Below are 25,595 nucleotides of genomic sequence, written 5' to 3' on the forward strand. Positions count from 1 at the left end.
TGTAGGCTGATTAAGATATTCAGAGTCAAATCACAAGGCAGAGAACTCCCGGAAAAAGTACACCCATCTGACACAGATATTTATCTCACTCTTCTTGACTGGAACAATAAACCAATTGAGATACTGGGCAGCTCACCAATTCAGAAATCGTTCATCAAAGCAAGGCACTCATTCCTACAACCAGTTGTGAAACTGAGGCTAGTAAGTAAAGTGGGCGTGTGAAGCTACACCCAAAACATCCACCAGGTCTGGTTCAACAATGAAGAAAATGTATAGCTTGACAACCTCAAAAGGAATGGAATGGCCAGATTCAATTGCCAAGACTGAGATGGAAAGTCAATTAAAAGGGTCCAGAAAGAACTGCAGAAAGCAGAGACATCGTTTGTGCAGCTACCAGGGCGTCTAGTTTTACATAAAAACAAAAAACTGTGGATGCTGGAAATCCAAAACAAAAATAAAAATACCTGGAAAAACTCAGCAGGTCTGGCAGCATCTGCGGAGAGGAACACAGTTAACGTTTCGAGTCCGTATGACTCTTCAACAGAACCAGTTTTACAATTAAAAAAAATACCTGGAAAAACTCAGCAGGTCTGGCAGCATCTGCGGAGAGGAATACAGTTAACGTTTCGAGTCCGTATGACTCTTCAACAGAACCAGTTTTACAATTAAAAAAAATACCTGGAAAAACTCAGCAGGTCTGACAGCATCTGCGGAGAGGAATACAGTTAACGTTTCGAGTCCGAATGACTCTTCAACAGAACTAAGTAAAAATAGAAGAGAGGTGAAATATAAGCTGGTTTAAGAGGGGGGGTGGACAGGTAGAGCTGGATAGAGGGCCAGTGATAGGTGGAGATAATCAAAAGATGTCACAGACAAAAGGACAAAGAGGTGTTGAAGGTGATGATATTATCTAAGGAATGTGCTAATTAAGGGTAGAAAGCAGGACAAGCAATGTACAGATAGCCCTAGTGGGGGTGGGGTGGGGTGAAGGAATCGAAATAGGCTAAACGGCAGAGATAAAACAATGGATGGAAATACATTTAAAAATAATGGAAATAGATGGGAAAAGAAAAATCTATATAATTTATTGGGGAAAAAAAAGCGGGGGATCGGAAAGGGGGTGGGGATGGAGGAGAGAGTTCATGACGTTAATATGGGCAGAGCTACCTAATCACTTCACAGTAAACAAACCATTGTCTCAACAGAAGGCCAATGCTCGTAACCAATAAAACAATGAAACCTCCGATAGATAGGAGCTTCTTCCCATTGCCTAAGGAGTGATAAAAGTCATGTCAAAACTATGAAATAATGATTTTTATCTTTGCCATCGGAACAGGTGAGCTTTATTATTGTTGACCTATTACAGAAACATTTAATTTAATTTGAGAAGGGGGCTGCATCAATATTGGTCTAACTTTATATCAATAGTAATGCAGCAGTAAATAGTAAGTTAAATAGTAAAGTTCCCTGGTTGTTCCCTTTAACCTGGCAATGTTTGTATGATTGGAAGCTGAGATAATGGATGAAAAAGGTCAGTGGATACAAATCATATTTGGAATTTGTTCTTTTCTAGTTTGTTCATTACTGAAACCTGGGAATGGATTAAAAAATAAATGGCTGCAGGATAGGGTAGTCGTTAGAGTCCTGTTAGGCTTGGGTAGGGGTGAAATACTGAGTGGAACCACTGATATTCCTAATATACATCAGTGACATTGAATCAGAAACGCAATGCAGACTGAGCACGGAGGAAAACGAAGAATGCACCTCAGAAGTCAGGTAACGGAGGAGTTGAATAAAACACACGGATAGGCAAAGCAATGATGTGTGAAATGTGATGCACACAAGTGTAAAGTACTGCTCCAAAGTGATGGGAAATTCCATGGATGCAGAGGCAAAAAAAACCTTAAACTTTGGAAATCTGAAATTAAAACAGGAAATGCTGGAGCCACTCAACATGTCAGGTAACACCTGTGGAGAGAAAAACAGAGTTAAAGTCTGAGGTTGATGACTTATCAGAATTATATGGATTGGGACATCCATGGAGTCTTGCTCAACTGCATTCCAGAATTAGATTGGGTTCCAACCCTGGATTTACAAGGCAGACATCTGCCATCGTTGTAACAGGATCCGTTTCTGCACAGGCACCAGCCTGGTCACTGTAAACATTGCCTTGTTTCGCAATATCATTCACCAATTAGAGACAACATAGTCTCGAACCAAAATCTGAACGAAATGCCTCTAGATATTGAAAAGTTTCCAAGAGATTCACAGAAACCAAACTGATAGAGCCAGCTGCCCGGAATTTCAGCAGATTGCGACAGGAAATGTTCAGGGTGCGGAGAGAAAATAAATCAAATTGGAAGCAAATCCCCACCAAGGCGGCCCCCCATCTCACACACACACACAAAACTGCTCCAGCGCACTTGACTGAAAACCACACCCACCGCCTCCTTTACTTCCTGGAGGGAGAAGTGAAACCCAAGAGAAAGCAAAAAATGACACACCTCTCTGGGACTCGTGAACCTCAGTTTTGCTCTGGTAATCGAAGCCTAGGGCGCTCTTGTCCACTCGGTCTGCTTGCACTCCATACTTCCCCCCAAAACCAGTACTGTAGTCTGAATAATTCAAGATAGCAAAAGCATCAACAAACGCAGCATGCAACACCTCTGATAGCGGCAGAAATGCAAAGGCCCTTGATTTAGCAACCGGAAGCAGTCCAGGTATGAAGCAGTACCAGAGAAAACAAGTGCATTTTATTCAGGTATTGTAGTGAAAACACAATAAGCAGGAGGGTGAGCTTTAATGGTCTTAAAACACACCTGAAAAAACCTAGTGGAAGATACCTCTATAGTGGGGCAAACTACCCAGGGTTTGCTGTAAATATGCATTGCTAAAGATTCAAATTTGCTTTAATTTTCACTGCCAAGGGCAAAAGTATATTTCTAGCAAAATCGGGAGATAGGGGTAACAGATCAATCAATATCATTTAATATCAACATCATTTTAAACAGTGTTTAAACTGTTTTCATCCTTTTTCAGTGAAATATGACGTTCATTTTACAACTGATTAAAAATAAAATCAAAGTATTGGGTTCGAGTTGGAAGAGATTAACTAAAATGGGGAGGCAGCTAAGATTCCAGTTCAATAATCTGGTAGTGGCTCACTGGGCATCCCATATAACTCCAGGTGCAGACACACAAGAGTCGACGCAAGGCTTCTGGGGGGGGGGGGAAAGCAGGGGGTTCAAAAGGGATAATCATAGACAGATAAGCACAGAAGGAGGCTGTCCGACCCATTGCCAATAAAGCGAAATACCTATTTTTATAAGAAGACAAAATTCAACCAAGGTTATACAAGTAGAACTCCAATTTGAACATCACATCCACGTCATTATCATCAGTTATTCCCTCTAAAATTCAACTGTTGAAAGCGCTGTACCTTTTTGTGACGCGTGCTTGGCAGTCTTGCCTTCATATTCAAAGCCCACAGCAGACTGTAAGAGTTAGAAAACATTTGTTGATGCAACGTTCACATGGATTGTGCATCTGAAAAAAGTAATCTCTGAGAATTGAGGTTTAGGAGTCAGTGTGACATATTGCTCAGGTTATTGCCCGTGAAATACTTCAGGCTTCTTCTGAAAAGCCGCTGCAATTTGGTCACCAGTGTAACGCTGCGCGGCAGCCAGAGAAATTTAGTCACAATCTTTCAGGAATAAGAAGTGCAAGGGAGCCGAAACCTCAAGGTGGGTAAACATTGTAAATTCTACTGTAGCGCCACTTTGGAAACAAAGTTCAGCGGGAAAAAAAAGGATTTGAGACAATCCCAGAGGACAATAGTGGGAGAAAAAAAACTGGTTGGGGTGGGAGGGGGCTGAGGGAAAGGGGTAAAGGGGTTAAGAGAGAAGAAACAGGGCAGGCGGTGTTCAAACATTGCTAATCAGGATCAATACCACAAACGGCAATAATAATTTGGCCAGAGCAGAAACAAGACCTTCGATCTGCACAGAAAACATCCAATAATTTTACAAATGAGCTTTAGTACAATATTCAGCAAAAGCATAATATTTGACAGTAATAAAATTAGCCGTTTTCAATTAACACCTACATAAAACACAAAGCTCCCAAAGCAAAAGTCACTTTTATCTGAATATGCACCGGAGTTTTATTTCAGCCAACCTCCACCATCTGAACCCAAGGGAAGGATGATGGTTTCACATTTCCTCCTTTCTCTGGTCACACTCAAAATACTTACAGCCAAAGCCAATTCATAAACTAACACTGTGGCAAGTCTCTTTCTGGCTTAGGATTAGAATGCAAAGTTCAAAAAAAAAAGGGCGGGATGAGGTGCAGGTTTTGCGGGGGTGGGGGGGCAGGCAAGGGGGTGACGGAAAGAGGGGTGAAGTTGGAGGGTACGGGCCAAGCCTGAATGAGAGGGGAGCACAACTGAACAAATCAAAAGGAAGCAGTTTTCCCAGTGTTCCGTTCCATTCTCTGGGTTAGGCATCAACTGGGTACCTCAGGGCATTGGTGCCTAGAGAGAACGACAACACACTTTGGGTGCAAACCATTGTAACTAAATAGTCCATTGGGGACTCGGGGAAGGGGAGGGTAAGGTGAAGAGCAAAGTGAGGATTCCGCGTCTTTTTTTTTAAGCTCCCACCCCCATGTTTTTTTTTAAGTGCTGTAAGAATAGAGATCAGCTGCCAGGCTTCTGATTAACAATAATGTAAAGGGTTATGGGTGAAAGACATTGAAGTGTTCGATCAGCCGTGATCGTATTGAATGGCGGAGCAGGCTCGATGGGCTGAATGGACTTCTTCTGTTCCTATGTCCCAATCTGCAGTCCCCAAGAAGCAGCTACTAGTATAGAACATATTGAGCACACTGTTCCTGCAGAGCTTCAGGTTAATAGGCTGGAGGAGGGAAACTCAGGACAATCAATCCTATTTTCCCTCCACTTTACTGATCTTTCTGCTGCTCTTTCCTTCCCATGGCCCCTTGGCCTTGTACTATTTCACTCCTTTCAGAATATCTTACACTGCCAAGGTCAAGCAAATATTTCCACTAAATAAAAATGCAGGCAAGTAATATCTGCGCACAGAGACCAAGATTCGTGAGCCACCTTTACTGAATTTCGCAGCGGAATCTATTTTAAACAGGCTTCTTTCTGCGGAAGAAGCACTATGCTTGCATATTTATTTGAGGAACAAGGTTATCTGAAGTACCAAAAGAAAGATGGTGAACACATCGCCTGTTACAAGCTCCCGCCCAGCCCATTCCCAAAGCCACAATCTTGCTCATTTTCTCCCCTCCTTTTCTGAAAACTTCAACAGTTCCCTGCAGCCTTGCTCAGCTAATGCATTTCCCTCCTGCGCCTTGCTTAACTGGTCATTAGCCACGTGTTAAATCTTGACAGCAAGCACTGGCATAATATTCAGGGGAAAGCAGCAACAGTCAAATTCGTTGCACCATGGTTGGCTCTGTTGCACAGGGGAGGAGTAAAAAGTGTGGGAATGCAACAGGGGGAATAGATAGGCGTTTCTGTGGCCGCAAACGAGACTCCAGGATGGTATGTTGCCTCCCTGGTGCTAGGGTCAAGGATGTCTCGGAGCAGCTGCAGGACATTCTGATGGTGGTTGTGGTACACGTTGGTACAAACGACATAGGTTAAAAAAAAAAAGGATGAGGTCCTAAAAGCAGAATATACGGAGTTAGGAAGTAAGTTGAAAAGTAGGACCTCAAAAGGTAGTGATCTCAGGATTACTGCCACTGCCACATGCTAGTCAGAGTAGAAATAGCACGATGTATCGGATGAATATGTGGCTGAAGAGATGGTGTGAGGGGGAGGGTTTCAGATTCCTGGGACATTGAGACTGGTTCTGGGGGAGGTGGGACCAGTACAAATTGGATTGGTTACACCTGGGCAGGACCAGGACTGATGTCCTAGGGGGAATATTTTCTAGAGCGGTTGAGAAGGGTTTAAACTAGGGGGATGGGAACCTATGCAAGGAGTCAAAGGTGGGGGAATCAAGGGCAAGAACAAAAGACAGAAAAGGGGAGTAAGAAAAAAGTGATAGGCAGAGAAATCAAGGGCAAGAATCAAACAGGGCCTCAGTGAAAAATAGTGGGGACGGGACAAGTAATGTTAAAAAGACAAGCCTTAAGGCTTTGTGCCTTAATGTGAGGAGCATTCGCAATAAAGTGGATGAATTAACTGCGCAAAAAGATGTAAACAATTATGATATAATCTGGATTACGGAGATATGGCTGCAGGGTGACCAGGGATGGGAACTGAACATCCAGGGGTATTCGGTATTTAGAAAGGACAGACAAAAAGGAAAAGGCGGTGGAGTTGCCCTAGAAATAGTGGATGCATTAGTGTCATTTTCCAAGATTCTATAGACTCTGGAACAGTTCCTACAGATTGGAGGATAGCTAATGTAACCCCACTATTTAAAAAGGGAGGTAGAGAGAAAACAGGGAATTATAGACCAGTCAGCCTGACGTCGGTAGTGGAGAAAAATTCTAGAGTCCATTATAAAAGATTTAATAGCTGAGCACTTGGAAAACAGTGGCAGAATTGGACAGAGTCAGGGAAATCATGCTTGACAAATCTACTGGAATTTCTGAGGGTGTAACTAGTAGAGTTGATGAGGGGGAGCCAGTGGATGTGGTTTATTTGGACTTTCAGAAGGCTTTCGACAAAGTCCCACATAAGAGATTAGTGTGTAAAATTAAAGCGCATAGGATTAGGGGTAGTGTATTGAGATGGATAGAAAATTGGTTGGCAGGCAGGAAACAAAGAGTAGGAATAAACGGGTCTTTTTCCGAATGGCAGGCAGTGACTATTGGGGTACCGCAGGGATTGGTGCTGGGACCCCAGCTATTCACAATATATATTAATGATTTAGATGAGGGAACTAAATGCAATATCTCCAAATTTGCAGATGACACAAAGCTGGGTGGGAGGGTGAGCTGTGAGGAGGATGCAGAGATGCTTCAGTGTGATTTGGACAAGTTGAGTAAGTGGGCAGATGCAGTATAATGTGGATAAATGTGAGGTAGCAAAAACAGAAGGCAGATTATTATCCGAATGATTATAAATTGAGAGAGGGGAATGTGCAACGAGACCTGGGTGTCCTCGTACACCACTCGCTGAAGGTTAGCATGCAGGTACAGCAGGCGGTAAAGAAGGCAAATGGTATGTTGGCCTTCATAGCAAGAGGATTCGAGTACAGGAGCAGGGATGTCTTGCTGCAATTACACAGGGCCTTGGTGAGACCACACCTGGAATATTGTGTGCAGTTTTGGTCGTCTCATCTGAGGAAGGATGTTCTTGCTACAGAGGGAGTGCAGCGAAGGTTTACCAGACTGATTCCTGGAATAGCAGGAATGAGGAGAGATTGAGTCGGTTAGGATTATATTCACTGGAGTTCAGAAGAATGAGGGGGGATCTCATAGAAACCTATAAAATTCTAACAGGGCTAGACAGGGTAGATGCAGGAAGGATGTTCCCGATGGTGGGGGAGTCCAGAACCAGGGGTCACAGTCTGAAGGTACAGGGTAGACCACTTAGGACTGAGATGAGGAGAAATTTCTTCACCCAGAGAGTGGTGAGCCTGTGGAATTCACTACCACGGAAAGTAGTTGAGGCCAAAACATTGTATGTTTTCAAGAAGGAGCTAGATATAGCTCTTGGGGCAAAAGGGATCAAAGGATATGGGGAGAAAGCAGGAGGAGGCTATTGAGTTGGATGATCAGCCATGATCATGATGAATGGTGGAGCAGGCTCGAAGGGCCGAATGGCCATCTCCTGCTCCTATTTTCCATGCTTTCTGTGGTTAGTATTCGAAAATAGGGTGTCTTTTTTTATTCATTCATGGGATGTGGGCTTTGCTGGCTGGGCCACCATTTATTGCCCATCCCCAGTTGCCCTTGAGAAGGTGGTGGTGAGCTGCCTTCTTGAACTGCTGCAAACCATGGGCAATTCGGGATGGGCAATAAATGCTGGCCCAGCCAGCGAAGCATACATCCCATGAATGAATTTAAAAAAAGGTAAAAGGGGAAGGGAGGCATGACCTGAAACTTCTTTCAGTTGAAATCCACACACACACACACACACACACACACACACACACACACCACACACCACACACACACACAGAGGCCTGGTCTGTAAGGTTCAGCTGTTCAATCAGTACAGACCGTCTTGAGTCACTGGGGAAGCAAACAAATTTTTTGATCCAAAGAATCCACGAGGTGACTACACATTTACTGCAAATTCAAAGAATGTGAATATATGAACTGGCGGTTTAGCCACTCTGTAACTTTTAACAGAGGTGTATCAAGTGGCCCCATGGGCAGTGTGTAAAGTGAAACGCTGGCACACATGTGCAGTCAACGTGGCTGAATGCCTGCAGCTTCAGTACTTGCCTTATCGACCCTGTCCTTCTGTACACCGAACTTTCCACCAAATCCCTTTACAGAATCAGTTTGAGAGCAGTGTTTGGAGAGTTTAGCAACATATTCATGTCCAACAGCTGACTGGAAAGATGAGAGAATCATGCATTAAAACGATAACATTTCAAAGCCGTAAAAGGTCACGTGTTGCCTTTCAAGAAGAACCAAATTTAAACCAGTCTGTCACTCAGTCACCCTCATTCGGCATTCACCCATTGTCGAGCAAGACATAAATTAATACAGCCTTTTAAAACTATGGCCCTTTTCAGGATTGTCCTATTTCTTCTAGACCACATGCAAATATCCAGATTATTCAGTAAAACCACAAGAAGTTCAACTCTTATCAACAGAATTTCAGAAACATCTTAGTAGCACAGTTTGGCATTATGTCAGAATTGTATCGCCACTCAACCTCAATAGAGGAACAGATCTGTTGGCTTAAAAACAATTGGAAGGGTCAAATAATATATTGATATTGACATTGACACAGAAAACAACTGTACACTACTTTTTATTAATTTGCAGGATGTGGCCTTCACTGGCTAGGCCAGCATATATTGCCCATCCCCAACTGCCCTTGGGGGGGCGGGGGGTGCGGGGTAAGCTTCCTTCTTGAACCCAGTGACAGTGAAGGAACGGCGATATATTTCCAAGTCAGGACGGTCAGTGGCTTGGAGGGGAACTTCCAGGTGGTGGTGTTCCCATGTGTCTGCTGCCCTTTTCCTTCCAGACGGTAGTTTGGAAGGTGCTGTCTAAGGAGCCTTGGTGAGTTTCTGCAGTGCATCTTGTAGATGGTAAACGCTGCTGCCTCTGTGCGTTGGTGAAGGAGGGAGTGAATATTTATGGAAGATGTGCCAATCAAGCGGATTGCTTTATCCTGGATGGGATCAAGCTTCGAGTGTAATTGGAGCTGCACTCATCCAGGAAAGTGGGGAGTATTCCATCACACTCCTGACTTGTGCCTTGTAGATGGTGGACAGGCTTTGGGGAGTCAGGTGGTGAGTTACTTGCCGCAGGATTCCTAGCCTCTGACCTGTCTTTGCAGCCACAGTATATATGTGGCTGGTCCAGTTCAGTTTCTGGTCAATGGTAACACCAAGGATGTTGACACACACACACATTCCAAACATTTAGGCTTCCAACTGTGGGCTTCTGATGAGTTTGGCAGTCAGATTACAGCAGCAAAATACTGAGAGTGCTGCAAATCTGAAACAAAAACAGAAAATGTTGGAAACGCTCAGCAGTTCTGGCAGCATCTGTGGAGAGAGAAATAGAGTTAACGTTTTGGGTTGATCAGAACAATTCTGACAGAGTCATCAACTGAAATGTTAACTCCATTTCTCACTCCACAGATGCTGCCAGACCTGTTGGGCATTTCCAACGTTTTCTGTTTTTATTAGCAATCACATTGGTTTAACTTTTTTTGCAGAACTACTAAAAGGCAATGTGGATAAACCCAACACAACTCTTTGACCCTGCATCTGTTAGCAATTATCATGCATCAGTTTTACAAACAACCGAGTCTTAGTTACCCCAGCTATATTTCAGGGTTAAACTGGTTCAAGTCACTAGCAGGATATGAGCCACATATTACACAGCAGATCGCTGGCTTCAATTTGCACCATTGTTGAGATGAAGTGAGACACTGTACTGTTAAAAACAGGCTACAGTTGCAGTAAAAACTTACTCCAACTTCTAAAAACAGCAGAGGAGGTTAGAAAGTTTCCGTTACTTTGCGATGCTGATTAGAAAATGGAATTAAAGATAAACAAGGCTCCGTTCACTTACTTAAATTCATAACAGACACACTAACACAGAAGCACAGGCTGAATCAGATTTTCAAATATTTTCACAGTTGGAACAATAAGGATCATTCATGAATCACCAGCATGCTGGAATATTTGCTTGGTTACAAAAGGGCAGTGTCAGCGTGTCTGGTCTGCAGTCTTTAAAACTTGCAAGATGAACTGCAATCACATTGAATCTAAAGCACAGGAACAGGCCATTTGGCCCAACTGGTCCATTCTGGCACTTACGCTCCACACTAGCCTCCTCCTAGCCCTAACACCATCAACACATCCTTACCCTTTCTCCCTCATGTGTTTATCTAGTCTGCCCTTAAATATTTACCTCAGCTACTTATTGTGGCAGTTCCATATTCTTACCGCTCTGAGTAAAGAAGTTTCTCCTGAAGGCCCTATTGGGTTTATTACTGACTATCTTACAGTTACAGCCTCTATTTTCGGTTTCCCCTGCAAAAGTAAACATTTTCTCCAAAGCTGCAAACCTCTTCCCAATGGTTCACACCGATTCGTCACTGGCTTCCCCTAGATTCAAGGGGGACGTCTACTTAGGGGTCACGAGTTTCTGCCGTGGGTCCTCATGTGACTGAACAGGCCGATCCTTGACCCACAGATCTTTAGGCACATGGGGGAAGGATGCCCAACAGGGCAGTGAGAACCGGAGTGCAGGATTTGCTTCCTTTCTCTGCCTCATTATTAAGACATTGGGAGTCAAAGCGTGATCTGGCTTGATGGGCAAGTTGTCTCCATTCTGAACAACAGCTTCGAGAGAGCTTCAGAGTGTTTTTGAAGTGTTTTCTTTGTTCTCCCCAGGAACAATGGCCATTTAAGAGGTGAGAGAACAGGACCTGGCATGGGAAGTAGCTTTCAGGCACCCGGAAACAGTGCCCACTCCATCAAAAACGATTCCGTTGGAGTTTTGTAGGATTTTACCGTTTTGAAGAACAGTCATATTGGACTTCAAACATTAACGGTAACATTAACGGTTTCTCTCTTCACAGATGCTGCGTGTTTCCAGCACTTCCTGTTTTCATTTGATTGTGGAGGACTTTTGCCTGAATGCTTGTGGAGCTGGCATCAAGAAGGGCACTAGAGCTTGTTCGACGGTCCTCACGTTGAATCTGGAGGATGCGGCGGAGGCACTGTTGATGGAATTTCTCTAGCGTTTGCCGCCGATACATAGTCCGGGTCTCAACTCCAATTCAGGAGCATGGTGACGATAACTGCGCTGGACTTCTGTTGACAATCCTTCCGTAGTTTGTAGGAGGATCATCTGGGACAGCTGATCCAGTGTTGGATCTCCTCGTCAATGGTGGCCTTTTGCAAGCGGTGGCTGCCAAGGTGTGGGACATGCTCGACAGATTCCAGAGTCTCTCCTTCAACATATACGGGAGGTGACCAGGTGTGGGCTGATATATTTGGCTGAACAGGTGTGGGTTGATAGGAGTTTTGTTCTGACTAAATTCAAGGACTGACCAATTCACAGGCCATCACGTTGTGAGTGGAAAGATGCTGCATCGTGGCGGTTATGCCTATCCAGAAGGGCTGAATTGGCTGGGGTCCTTTATTCTCGAAAAGGGAAAGCTAAGGGGTGACTGAATAGAGGTCCATACATTTATGAAGGGGTTCATAGGTTAGATGTAGAGAAGGTATTTCCACTTGTGGGGGAGACCAGAACTAGAGGCCATAAATATAAGATAGCCACTAATAAATGCAATAGGACATTCAGGAGAAACGTTTGTTACCCAGACTGTGTTGGGAATATGGAACTTGCAAAGCAAAATGAATAGTTGGGCCGAATAACAGATGCATTAAAAAGGGAGCTGAATAAACATGAGGGAGAATGGAATGGAAGGTTATGCTGAGTGAGAAGTAAATGAGGGTGGGAGGAGGCTTGTGTGGAGCATAAACAGCAGCATTGACCAGTTGGGATGAATGGCCGGATTCTGTGCTGTAGGCGATGCTGTTAACGTGAACAATTTGGCCCATGTTCTCGAATAGCACTTTGGCCCCTTCATCTCATTCGCTGTAAAAGGGAGTTTAATCTTCACTTCAAATAAAAACAGAATGCTGAAAACGCTCAGCAGCTCAGGCAGTATTTGTGGAGAGAGAAAAAAAGAGTTTCAGGTCAATGACCTCCCGACAGAACTGCAAAATGTTAGAGGTGAACAGCTTTTAAGCAAATGCAGAGCCTGGAAAAAAAGTGGGCACCCTGGTTGGGAGGGGGGGTGGAAGAGGGGGGTGGAAGAGGGAAATGGCAAAAGAATAAAGCCTGCGATAGGGTGAAGATAGGAGGTGATTAAATGACAAAAAGGCAATGGTAATGAGCATCTTTCCACAAAAACACTGCCTGACCTGCCGAGTGTTTCCAGCACCCTCGGCATTTTCTTTTGTTTTAATCTTCTCTCACTGGTCTTTTTTTTTGGAGTGCCGAGACAAACAATCACCAGCAGCTCCAAGAAACAAAAATTGCGCTTCCGAAATCTCTCGATATCGATTCCGCACGGATAAAGCGCAAGCGCCTCGTCCACGTGCTATTCACAGCAGAAACCCTTTGTGATCTATCCACATAGACTGTTGAAGCTGAAGCAGCTGCTGTACATAAAATTCAATTCATTCATTTGGAGCCCGCTCACCTCCTCACTCCTGATGACCCACAGATCACACTTTAGAAAATCAGTGGAACAATGCTAATCATTGGGAAGTTGCCTCCTGTTCAATCAATCATCTGCTTGGTTCAAGCTCATGTAAACATGTGTTATTTTAGCACGGGCAATTAATCACCTTTCTGCTCCATCAAGTTTAAAAACAGTAATTTCTAACTATGAATCACAGAAACAGAACGTTTACAGTACAGAAGGAGGTCATTCTGGCTATCATGTCCATGTTTCTCCTCTGCAAAAGCAGCTCAGTTAGCCTCACTGCCTTGCCTTTACCCCACAGTCCTGCAAATTGTTTTTCTCTTCAAATAATTATTCAATACCCTTTTGAAAGCCACAATCGAATTTGCCTCTATCATATGAGAAATGAAAGCAAAGGTGATTAAGTAGTTCCCAAATGTCAATGCTTCATTGAAATTCGGCCAAAGCGCTCAACAACAACCTGCATTTATGTAGCACTTTAACAGGTGTTTCACAGGAGCAATTATCAAACAACATTTGGCTCCGAGCTGCTTGAGAAGACATTAGCAGGTAAACAAAAGCTCTATCAACGGGATAGGTTTTAAGATGCATATTGGAGGAGGAGAGAGAGGTAGATATGTTTAGAGGAGAATTTCCATAGCTTGGGGTCTTGGCAGCTGAAGAGACGGCCACCAATGATAGACTGATGAAAATCAGGGATGCACTGTAGGCTAGAATTGGAGGGGCACAGATATCTCAGATGGGTGTAGGGGTGGAGGCGATTACAGGAGGTAGGAGGGGAAGCCATGGAGGGATTTGAAAACAAGGATGAGAATTTTTAAATTGAGGCGTTGCCAAAGTGAAAACCGGTCAGCAAGCACAAAGCATGCTGGATGAATCCAACCAAGTCTGAGAGTTTCCCAAATCGATTTGCCCAGCTGTTTCCTTTTCCTGCTGAAAACCATTAGTCTCAGTTTTGTATCTTCCCTACTGCATAATAAAAAAAACTCAACGACAAACACAAACCTACATTGTGCTACTGTCTGATGCAACAGTGGAGCAACAAGTTTGTGGGGAGCACAAAAATCTGAGGCTGACTCCAGTACAGCACTATATATGCTCTCTGGTGAACGTAAAAGATCCCATCCCATGGCACTATTTCCAAGAGGAAGCAGCGGAGTTATCCCTGGTGACTTGGCCAATATTTATCCCTCAATCAACTTCACTAAAACCAGATTAGTTGGTCATTATCACGTTGCTTGCTGTGTCCAAATTGGCTGCTCCTTTACCCACATTACAACAGTGACTACATTTCAAAAGTACTCCATTGCCTTTAGGACATCCTGTGGGTATGAAGAGCCCTATATAAATGCAAGTCTTTCTTTCAAATTACTAACCTGAAGTCAAGATCTGGCTCCCATGTTAGTTATTGGACCAATATTTGGGTCATTGCATACCATTTGAAAATTAATCCAACATCCTTAGTATACTGCAGATTTTCTACAAAATATATATTAAAAACTATGGACATAGAAACACATTCCTGATGTGCTTTAAACCATACCATACAGTTAGTCTTTGAAAAGTCAGCTATTTAATCTCACAAACTAGCCTCAAGCTAAAAATGTTAACATTTACAAGTAAAACTACACTAAATGTCTATTCTTAGACACCAAAACTGTTTTTAACAGACAAACTCGAGTTTGAAACAGTGGGACATGGACACACACCATCATTTCTACCATGGATGCTCCCTCACTTATGCTTATAGTCACTTACTGAACATAACTCAACATTCAGAAGTACTCAGGCATACTGGCAAAGTGCTAACTTTTATATTGTGATTTATATTTCACAGTGACCTCTCCTGCCCATTTCATTTCTGGCCTGCTTTACACTGCCAGAAGATCTCCTCTCTCCTGCCAATCCTGGCTACCCTCCAAGAGCAACAGGCTTCAACCTGCATGTGTGTCTCATTATTCTTAAAAAAAAAGGTGCTGAAGGGGGTCCAGAAGAACAGCAACATACTGCACTGGACTTATTAAGGAGGAACCAGAATCAAAGCCAGTTCCAGGTAAACCACTGGAGCAGCAACAAGCCAATGTGAATACCAATGCAAGCCCTATCCTTAAAAACTTACACTGGTCAGTTTGGCAAAATCTCCCCTGCCCGTTTTAGCCTTGACCTGGTTTATACCTAGGAGAGATCTGTCCAGTTATAAAGCACACAGGGTGGTGGAGAGAATTGGCAAGGAACAGTGAAACACAGGGGCCGATCCATCACTGATTTATTAAGAAACTACAGGGTGGTTCAGCAGTTTGGCCACAGCACTGAATAGACATGGTCATCCTTACTGTATTTGGTGCACATGTTGAAGAACAGGGAGCAGGCAGGAGTGGGAATAACGACATCACTGCTATCTAGACAAGACAGGATTTCTTCCCACCCAACCCTTTGCCAGTTCGCTACTGAAGAAGTTGTTCAATGCAGTTATCCACATGCAAATTCAGGGCTAACCAGTGCCCAATGTATGAAATTCAGTATTTGTACCAGTTACAGGTTCAACCTTGCTCTTGAATCTTTTAATGTTTTCTGGTAGTTTTTAGAAAACAAGAGGATGACTCATTGCCCACTGGCTGCTGTGTGTCATATTTATTGATACATCAATGACCATAGTAACTAAATATCTGAAGCGAGCGTGAAGTTAAATGTTCTGTTAAATGAGCTGGGAAGCAGTGTTTCAATCCTTGAACTTTTATCCGGGGTCTAAGTCACCGGTGTCTGACCTTCCCTGATATTAATCCATCAATAACAACGCACCATTTTTCCTTCACTATTCGAGAGGCAAGACTTCTGAACATCTTTCCATTGTATTTTCAACCACGACAGAGCTCGAATTTAAAAAGGAAGTCACATAGCACTGAAAAAGGAGCATTTATATAGTGCCTTTCTCCCCCTCTGGTTGTTCCGAAATGCTTTACAACCAATTTCTGAAGCATAACCACAGTCACAATGTTGGGAAACTTGCTCTTGTTCAACAAACTTATAACAGGAGCTACAATGTGGGCAGCTGAGCAAGAGGCTTATGATTAATCGCCTAATTATGTTCGTTGTTAATTGTCGCGTAACTCTAATGGTTTTCTTTGTCAACACAGACAAGTCATAGTAAATATTATTGTGGGAGGCCACCATTTAGACTTCCTCTCCTGCTGCTGCTGTAATACAATGATTGACAGCACTTTACACAAGCAAATCAGATTCACAAAAGAAAGACTTGCATTTATATAGTAATTTTCATGACCACCCGACATCCCAAAATGCTTCACAGCCAATGAAGTACTTCTTAGTTCCTGCTGTAACGTAGAAATGCAGCAGCCAATCGGCACACAGCAAGCTCCCACAAACAGCAATATGTTAACAAAAAGGCAGTCTGTTTTTATGATGTTGTTTGAGGGATAACCACTGGCCAGTAGGTTTCCCTGTTCTTCGACAAAATAATTCCACAGGTTCTTTTACGTCCAACTGAGGGCAAAAAGGGGCCTCGGTTTATCGTATCATCTGTAAGACGGCACACCTACAGGTCAGCACTCCCTCAATACTGCACTGGAGGGCCAGCCGAGATTTGCGTGCTCACATCCTGGAGTGAGACTTGAACCCACAAACTTCTGACTCAGAGGTGAGCGTGCTGGTGACTGAGCCACTGCTGACACATAGTTCACATCACAGCACACGACCACATGCTCCTTATGACAAATATCGAGTGTTTAAACATTTCTTGGCGTGGGTGATGAGAGAAATGAAAGAAAACGGAACAAGGCGCTAACAGCTAATTTTAAGGTTTTTAAAAACACGACGGGAGAAAATTGCAAAAGCAAATAAGGAATTTCAGTGCTGATCCATGGACACGGAGGCTTCTGAACACTGCAATCCACATTCTTAAAGTGGCAGATATGTTAGCTTCTCAAAGGGGGATCGTTAATCATAGATCCATGGGCAAAAGTCAGTGCAGGGGTCGACAACTACAAATTAGAAGGATTAAAATAATCACTACTCGAGTTCTTCAATTAAAAACAATTCAAAGCAATGACGGCTTTTTATACTTGTTTAAAAATGGCATATTTCTTACCTTATCCATACGATCATCTTGGACTCCAAATTTTCCTCCATATCCATGGGATGCCTTTGGACCATCTGCTAATTCTTTCTGTTTCAGAGATTTATGCTCCTGAGACACATTTTCCCTCAGCTCATGCAAGCTGGATGAGAAAAAGAGAGACAGAGATGAAAATAGTTGAGTTATAAATATCACAAAAGATACAGGGGAGCCAGAAAATGTCAAACCTTTCAGCAATTTACACACTAAAACGCCTTGTTCTACTTAAACTGCAGTGGGAAACATATGAAATAACTAGGAATTAGAATTACCTAACCCCAGTGCCATCAAGGGAGTGAGTCAATTTTGTGGACAAATAAAGGTTATCTATCCAATATAACCTTTCTTCCTCCTCTCTCCCACTCCACTGCTTCTTTTCTCAATTCCTCATCAGTCAAATGGATCTTTCCCTGTGGAATATACGAGGGTGATATACAGATCAAAGAGACTCCATTAAGTACTGATCTCACTTTTCATCTCCAGGAGCAGCCAACTGCACAGATGTTGTGCTATTTCCCTTCCACCCCATCACAAAAAGATTGTACAATCATAGAATCTTACAGCTCCAAATGTGTCCATTGTGCCTGCTCTTTGACTTTTTAAAATTAATTTATGGGATGTGGGCATCACTGGCTAGGCTAGCATTTATTGCCTGTTCTTAACTGCCCTTGAGAAGGTGGTGGGGAACAGCCTTCTTGAACTGCTGCAGTCCATGTGGTGTAGAGATACCCACAGTGCTGTTAGGGACAGAGTTCCAAAATTTTGACCCAGTAACAGTGAAGGAACGACGATATATTTCCAGGTCAGGATGGTGAGTGGCTTGGAGGGCAACTTTCAGGTGGTGATGTTCCCATACGCCTGCTGCCCTTGTCCTTTGAGATGGTAGCAGTCATGGGTTTGGAAGGTGCTGTCTAAGGAGCCTTGGTGTATTGCTGCAGTGCATTGTGTAGATGGCACACACTATTTGGGTGGGGGAGGGAGTGAATGTTTGTGGATGGGATGCCAATCAAATGGGCTGCTTTTTCCTGGATGGTGTCAAACTTCGAGTGTTGTTGGAACTGCACTCATCCAGACAAGTGGGAAGTATTCCTTCACATACCTGACTTGCGCCTTGTAGATGGTGGGCAGGTTTTGGGGAGTCAGGAGGTGGGTTACTCACTGCAGGGTTCTTAGCCTCTGACCTGCTGTTGTATATATTTATATGGCTAGTCCAGTTCAGTTTCTGGTCAATGGTAACCCCCAGGATGTTGATAGTGGGGGATTCAGTGATGGCAATGCCATTTAATGTTAAGGATGATGGTTGGATTCCCTCTTGTTGGAGATGGTCATTGCCTGGCACTTGTGTGGCATGAATGTCACTTGCCACTTGGTCACCCTAACCCTGGATATTGGCCAGGTCTTACTGCATTTGGACATGGACTGCTTCGATACCTGAGTCGTCACAAATGGTGCTGCACATTGCGCAATCATCAGTGAACATTCGCACCTCTGACCTTAAGATGGAAAGGTCATTGATGAAGCCGATGATGGTAGGGCCTAGGACACTACCCTGAGGAACTCCCGCAGTGAGGTCCTGGAACTGAGATGATTGACCTCCAACAACCATAACCATCCTTCCTTTGCACTAGGTATGACTCCGACCAGTGGAGAGTTTTGCCCCTGATTCCCATTGATTCCAGTTTTGCTAGGGCTGTTTGATGCCACACTGGGTCAAATGCTGTCTTGATGGCAAGGGCAGCCACTCTCACCTCATCTATATATAATTCGTCCCATATTCCCACCCTTTCCCAGTTCTCCTTCTAGTATTTATTCAATTCTCTTTTGATAGTTACGATTGAATCTACTTCCATCACCCTTTCAGGTAGTTCATTCCAAATCTCAAAAACTCCCTGCACAAAAACACAATTTCACCTCAGCTCTTTTGCCAATTACCATGAATCTTTCTCCTCCGTTACTGATCATTCTGCCAGTGAGAACAGTTTCTCCTTATTTACTCCATCAAAACCCTTCATGATTTTTAATTATTTATGCCCCCTGAATACAACATTGAATATTTTGAAGGGTAGCCATAGTTTGCTGCCACTTCACTCTTGGTATGTGTCAACAGACCTGGGTAACATTCCACATGACCTTTGGTGTTGTTACAATCGTCATAGAGACGAATAACTTTTAAAGGGAAATTCAAACTTCAATTAACAGCCGAAAGGGTGACACATCAAGATTTCACATTTTAAAACATTTACTGTAACAAATGACTTTAAAAGAATCCCACTGTTGACCAAACACTATTTTCTTTTCGTAGACAATTTATATTTTAAAGCTGCAAAAATAAACGGTTCCTTTTTTCTTTTCACACAATGCACTCCACACACAATTGAAGTTTTCATTGCAACAGTTCACAGTTGCCCCCAGCTTCCTTTTCACTTTCCAAACCGGGTAACTGCTAATCCCAGGACCATCTCTCACTGTGAGGGTGACACTGTAGATTTCTTCCTCTAGGTCCAAGTTAGGTAAATCTTCCAGTGTCCTTAACAGCAACTCTGTTTTCAATCCAAGTGCAAGCTCCCAGCCGTGTTGTGTGTGGTGAATGACACAGTATCTTTTGCTCCACCTTTCAGATGGCTGCAGACTACCCAAGACAAAAGTGCTACTGCTGTCTGTGATATGCTTGGGTTTATAGGAAAACCTGTGACCTCATCTCAAAATAGCTTCCTCTACCCTCTTCCCCGTGGCAACAGGAAGATATTAGCTCTGTATCTAACTAGAAAGTCTAATCAGTTCTCTTTGATCCAAACTTCCCTTCATCTTAGAAGTAAAGGGATAGGTTACAGCACAACTGTTTGCAGCTTAATGTTTATAACACCTTTCTGGGACTTTGGGCGACTCAAAATCTACCCCATTGTAGACTTAGAAACTGCTGCAATTGTCCCCAAGTATAAACATCTTGCACCTCCTTCTCAATAAAACAAAATTAGTATTCCTCAGCTCTCTAACAATTAGCCATCCAGGCTTACTGTCAGGCACATGACAGCACTGGTCACATGACTCCTTTCATCTACACTATATTTAAAGCTATAGTCCCAAAATCACTCTCTCTCTTTTCAGGTACCATCCCTCAAAAGGGAGTTGGAGACCATGGACTTCCATATGTTGGCCCATGGTTATGCTTGGCAACATACGGCAGTGGTTTAACCATTGCCTTCTGAGGGTTCTGGCTGACCAGGAGACTCTCCCACTCTTGCCGCCTGCCACAGGCGTATTGGAAGGATTTGCGGACTGATAATCAACCTGTTCAGCCACGTTATGAACATCGCTTCTGTGGCCATCAAGTCCTGGAGTGGGACTTGAAACTGGAGCTTCTGACTCCGAGGTAGGGACATCACCACTCGCCACAAAACCTCCCGTGCCCCCAAAATACAGTAATCTTATAAACCAAAAGATACAACCCTCGAACTCAATCTTATAAGCCTCACAATTGTAACAGTATTCATAAATCAGCTTGTGACTTAACACACTGCAGTTATTTGTCCAGTTTCTGCAGGCTTGAATATGGCAAGAACATTGATGCACTATACAGTTGTACTGTAAAATCCAGAATCTAAATCACTTCATGTAGCTTCTAAATATACAAGAGCAGTTTATAATCCAGGATTCACAGGATATTCACAGCAAACATGTTTACAACTTTAGCTTATACTGACTCAGCTGGAAATTTTAAAATGTCCTGCTCAATATTTATCCCTCAACCAACATCACAAATGGATAATCTGGTCATTTGTCTTATTGCTTTTTGTGGGACCTTCCTATGCACAAATTGGCCGCAGTATTCTCTACAGTGACTATGCTTCAAAAACACTTCATTGGTTATCAAATTTTACGGGCATCCCGAGCTTGTGAAAGGCGCTACAGAAATGCAAGTCTTTGGTTCTATTCTTTCCCTGATGGAAAGTTTTACCTCAACTTATACTGCAGGAGAATTCTAAACAGGGCATAAAGTGTGAGTAATATTGAAAATACAAACTCGGCCTCCCACTCAGTGCACAGAACACTCATCCAGGGAACAGTGATCACAGGATACTTCCTAATCTTAAGGCACGCAGCCACTTCCTGACTGAGATTCCACAAACTTGGCACTGATTGAGGAGACAGCAGTATGATGTGGAATAATGGGAAAACTCATGTGCTGCACCAGAGAGAGAGAGAGAGAGAGAGAGAGGCCAGTCTAATGGGCAGGAGAAACAAGCAGGTACAAAGAAAGAAAGGGCAGACAGTACTTCCAGCGGCCAATTCCACAGCAGTTACTACTAAGGCCTGGAATCAAGGCCGCAGCACATTCTCACAGAAGCAGCATAATTAAACAGCTCCTTTCCCCCCCCACCCCCTCCTGCTGCTTTCAGGGTGGTGACTGTTTTTCTTGCACAGCCATTTAAATGTCAGCACCGCAACACCTTTATAAAAGGCTGTTTTGTGTACCTCAAACATGCTAAATAAACAGCAAACTTGAGCAATCAATAAACACTACTATGCCCAAGGGAAAAAGGAATAGAAAAAAATGTACAGGCTTAAGCAGGACATCTGGAAAGCCACATAACTACTTACTATCACAATATGCCAGGGACAATTGCCTTCCATTGTAGCATTATTAACCACACAAGAGGTCTTCATTATTCAAAATAAATGCATCAAATTGGGGAGGGAAGTTGAGAAGTGAGCTCATTTTAATTTACAACAAAAATCCATGAATCTGCCCAATGTACACTCTGCCATCCTAACCAGACTGAACAACAACAAAGCTATCCCATTTAATATTATCCCATTTAATAAGGACTAAAAGCTCAATGTTTCAAATACGAATGATGAGTAGGAGTGGGAGAGACTGATTGAGGAGATAGCAGTATGATGTGGAATAATGTGAAAACTCATCAAAAACATGTCAGGATCTTACATGTTTCAATCAAGTGGCCTCTTATTCTTCTAAGCTCCAGCGGATACAAGCCTAACCTGTCCAACATTTCCTCATACGACAACTCGCCCATTCCAGGTATTAGTCTGGTAAACCTTCTCTGAACGGCTTCCAACATATTTACATCCTTACTTAAATAAGACAACCAATACTGTACATAGTACTCCAGATGTGGTCTCACCAATGCCCTATATAAATGAAACAACCTCCCTATTTTTGTATTCAATTCCCCTCACAATAAACGATAACATTCTATGAGCTTTCCTAATTACTTGCTGTACCTGCATACTAGTCTTTTGTGATTCCTGCACTGGAACACTCAGATCCCTCTGCATCAAGAACTCTGCAATCTCTCACCATTCAGATAATATGCTTCTTTTTTTAATCCTTCCTGCCAAAATGGACAATTTCACATTTGCCCACATTGTCAGGTCTTTGCCCACTCACTTAACCTAAGTCACCATACCTCCTTACGTCCTCTTCACAATTTACTTTCCTATCTTTGTGTCATTAGCAAATTTGGCAATCATACCTTCAGTCCCTTCATCTAAGTCATTTACATAAACTGGAAAAAGTTGAGGCTCCAGCGCTTATCCCTGGGGCATACCGCTCATTACACCTTGCCAATCAGAAAATGACACATTTATGCCTACTCTCCACTTCCTGTTAGCTAGCCAACCTTCTATCCATGCCAATATGTTACCCTCTACACCATAAGCTTTTAGTTTCCACAATAACCTTTGATGTGGCACCTTATCAAGTGCCTTCTGGAAATCTAAGTACAGTAGAGTACATCCATCAGTTCCCCTTTATCCACAGTGCACGTTACTTCTTCAAAGAACTCCAATAAATTGGTTAAACATGATTTCCTTTTCAGAAAACCTTCTAAGTCTTCTGTGGAGGGGAGGGGTGGACTGTGCATACTGGGCGGAGTGGCAGAGGGCTGAAAGAGCTGGGGGGGTGAAATCAGAGGAGGGGGGCGCGTAACAAAGAGACCTGCACTGTGAGGTACTTTATAAACTGTTGTTTCCAAAACAAATCTGCAAGTTGGTCCTACCTACTTTGGCAGCACTGACAAGCAAACAAGACACACACCAATCAGACTATCCTAGTGTTACCACTGGGAGCTTGTGAAGCAGAAAAATCAAACATCGAGTTCAAATGCAACCAATTACAAGCAATGGCAGCACCTCATGGTATGAACAAATATTGTTAAGGTAAGGAAGTTTACAGAAAGACCACTCAGCGGTCATACAAGGAGAAATTGTTTTACTCCGAGGGTTATGATCTGCAATGTGCTGCCTGAAAGGGCAGCAGATTCAATGGTAGCTTTCAAACGGGAACTGGAAAAACATACTTGACCTCATCCTCACCAACCTGCCTGCCACAGATGCATCTGTCCATGACAGTATCAGTAGGAATGACCACCACACAGTCGTTGTGGAGAAGAAGTCCCACCTTCACATTGAGGATACCCTCCATCGTGTTGTGTGGCACTACCACTGTGTTAAACGGGATAGGTTTCGAACAGATCTAGCAACCCAAGACTGGGCATCCATGAGGCACTGTGGGCCAACAGCAGCAGCAGAATTGTACTCGAACACAATCTGTAACCTCATGGCCCGGCATATCCCCCACTCTACCATTATCATCAAGCCAGGGGATCAACCCTGGTTCAATGAAGAGTGCAGGAGGGCATGCCAGGATCAACACCAGGCATACCTAAAAATGAAGTGTCAACCTGGTGAAGCTATAAACCAGGACAACTTGTGTGCCAAACAGCATAAGTAGCAAGTGATAGACAGATCTAAGTGATCCCACAACCAATGGATCAGATCTAAGCTCTGCAATCCTGCCACATCCAGTCGTGAATGGTGGTGGACATTTAAACAACTCACTGGAGACGGCGGTGCCACAAATATCCCCATCCTCAATGATGGGGGAGCCCAGCACAGCAGCGCAAAAGATAAGGCTGAAGCATTCGCTACAATCTTCAGCCAGAAGTGCCGAGTGGCCTCCTCACAGATGCCAGTCTTCAGCCAATCCAATTCACTCCACTTGATATCAAGAAACGTCTGAAGGCACTGGATACTGCAAAGGCTATGGGCCCTGACAATATTCTAGAAATAGTACTGAAGATATGTGCTCCAGAACTTGCTGCATCCCTAGCCAAGCTGTTCCAGTACAGCTACAACACTGGCATCTACCTGGTTATGTGGAAAATTGCCCAGGTATGTCCTGTACACAAAAAGGACAATTCCAACCCAGCCAATTACCACCCCATCAGTCTACTCTGTAACATTAGTAAAGTAATGGAAGGGGTCATCAACAGTGCTACAAGCGGCACTTGCTTAACAATAACCTGCTCACTGATGCCCATTTTGGGTTCCGCCAGGGCCACTCAGCTCCTGACCTCATTACAGCCTTGGTTCAAACATGGACAAAATAGCTGAACTCCCACGGTGAGGTGAGAGTTACTGCCCTTGACATCAAGGCCACATTTGACTGAGTGTGGCATCAAGAGGCCCGAGCAAAACTGGAGTCAATGGGAATCAGGGGGAAAATTCGCCGCTGGTTGGAGTCATACCTAGCACAACGGAAAATGTTTGTGGTTGTTGGAGATCAATCATCTCAGCTCCAGGACATAACTGCAGGAGTTCCTCAGGGTAGTGTCCTCAGTCCAAACATCTTCAGCTGCTCCATCAATGGCCTTCCTTCAATCGTAAGGTCAGAAGTGCGGATCTTTGCTGATGATTGCACAATGTTCACCATTCGCGACTCCTCAGATACTGAAGTCCTTGCCCAAATGCAGCAAGACCTGGGCAATATCCAGGCTTGGGCTGACAAGTGGCAAGTAACATTCACACCACACAAGTGTCAGGCAATGACCACCTCCAACAAGAGAGAAACCAACCATCGCCCCCTGATGTTCAATGGCATTACCATCACTGAATTCCCCACTAACAACATTCTGGGGGTTACCATTGATCAGAAACTGAACTAGACTAGCCAGATAAATACTGTGGCTTCAAGAGCAGGTCAGAGGCTAGGAAGCCTGCAGCGAGTAATTCACCTCCTGACTCCCTAAAGCCTGTTCAAGGCATAAGTCAGGAGTGTGATGAAATACTTCCCCCTTGCCTGGATGAGTGCAACTCCCACAACACTCAAGAAGCTTGACAAAGCAGCCCACTTGATTGGCACCACATCCACAAACATTCACTCCCTCCACCACCGACACACAGTGGCAGCAGTGTACACCATCTACAAGATGCACTGCAGGAATTCACCAAGGCTCCTTTGACAGCACCTTCCAAACCCACGACCACTACCACCTAGAAGGACAAGGGCAGCAGATAGATGGGAATACCACCACTTGGAAGTTCCCCTCCAAGTCACTCACCATCCTGACTTGGAAATATATCGCAGTTCCTTCACTGCCGCTGGGTCAAAATCCTGGAACTCCCTTCCTAACAGCACTGTGGGTGTACCTACACCACAGGGACTGCAGTGGTTCAAGAAGGCAGCTCACCACCACCTTCTCAAGGGCAACTAGGGATGGGCAATAAATGCTGGGCCAGCCAGCAAAGCCTACATCT

At 43.7% G+C, this 25,595-nt stretch overlaps 1 protein-coding gene and 1 non-coding gene across 8 annotated transcripts in view; both read right to left on the reverse strand.

Moving 5' to 3' along the window:
• LOC144684987 (src substrate cortactin-like) overlaps window positions 1-25,595 on the reverse strand; it is an 84,595-nt gene that overhangs the window by 44,590 nt on the left and 14,410 nt on the right. For 4 of the 7 annotated variants that reach the window (XM_078549488.1, XM_078549490.1, XM_078549489.1 and 1 more), the window contains exons 4-6: window positions 17,010-17,139; window positions 8,434-8,544; window positions 3,440-3,494 (exon numbers count right to left, since the gene is read on the reverse strand). In XM_078549488.1, the coding sequence (XP_078405614.1) occupies window positions 3,440-3,494; window positions 8,434-8,544; window positions 17,010-17,139 (296 nt within the window). Of the gene's footprint in view, window positions 1-2,504; window positions 2,616-3,439; window positions 3,495-8,433; window positions 8,545-17,009; window positions 17,140-25,595 lie in introns of all 7 variants that reach the window. The other 3 variants (XM_078549487.1, XM_078549485.1, XM_078549484.1) reach the window with 1 other exon arrangement.
• On the reverse strand, window positions 12,686-12,820 carry LOC144685111 (U11 spliceosomal RNA). The gene has a single exon (XR_013577630.1). It is a non-coding gene; the product is annotated as a U11 spliceosomal RNA (small nuclear RNA).

The sequence above is a fragment of the Cetorhinus maximus genome, chromosome 9 (assembly GCF_964194155.1).
Source record: "Cetorhinus maximus chromosome 9, sCetMax3.hap1.1, whole genome shotgun sequence".
Taxonomy (NCBI): domain Eukaryota; kingdom Metazoa; phylum Chordata; class Chondrichthyes; order Lamniformes; family Cetorhinidae; genus Cetorhinus; species Cetorhinus maximus.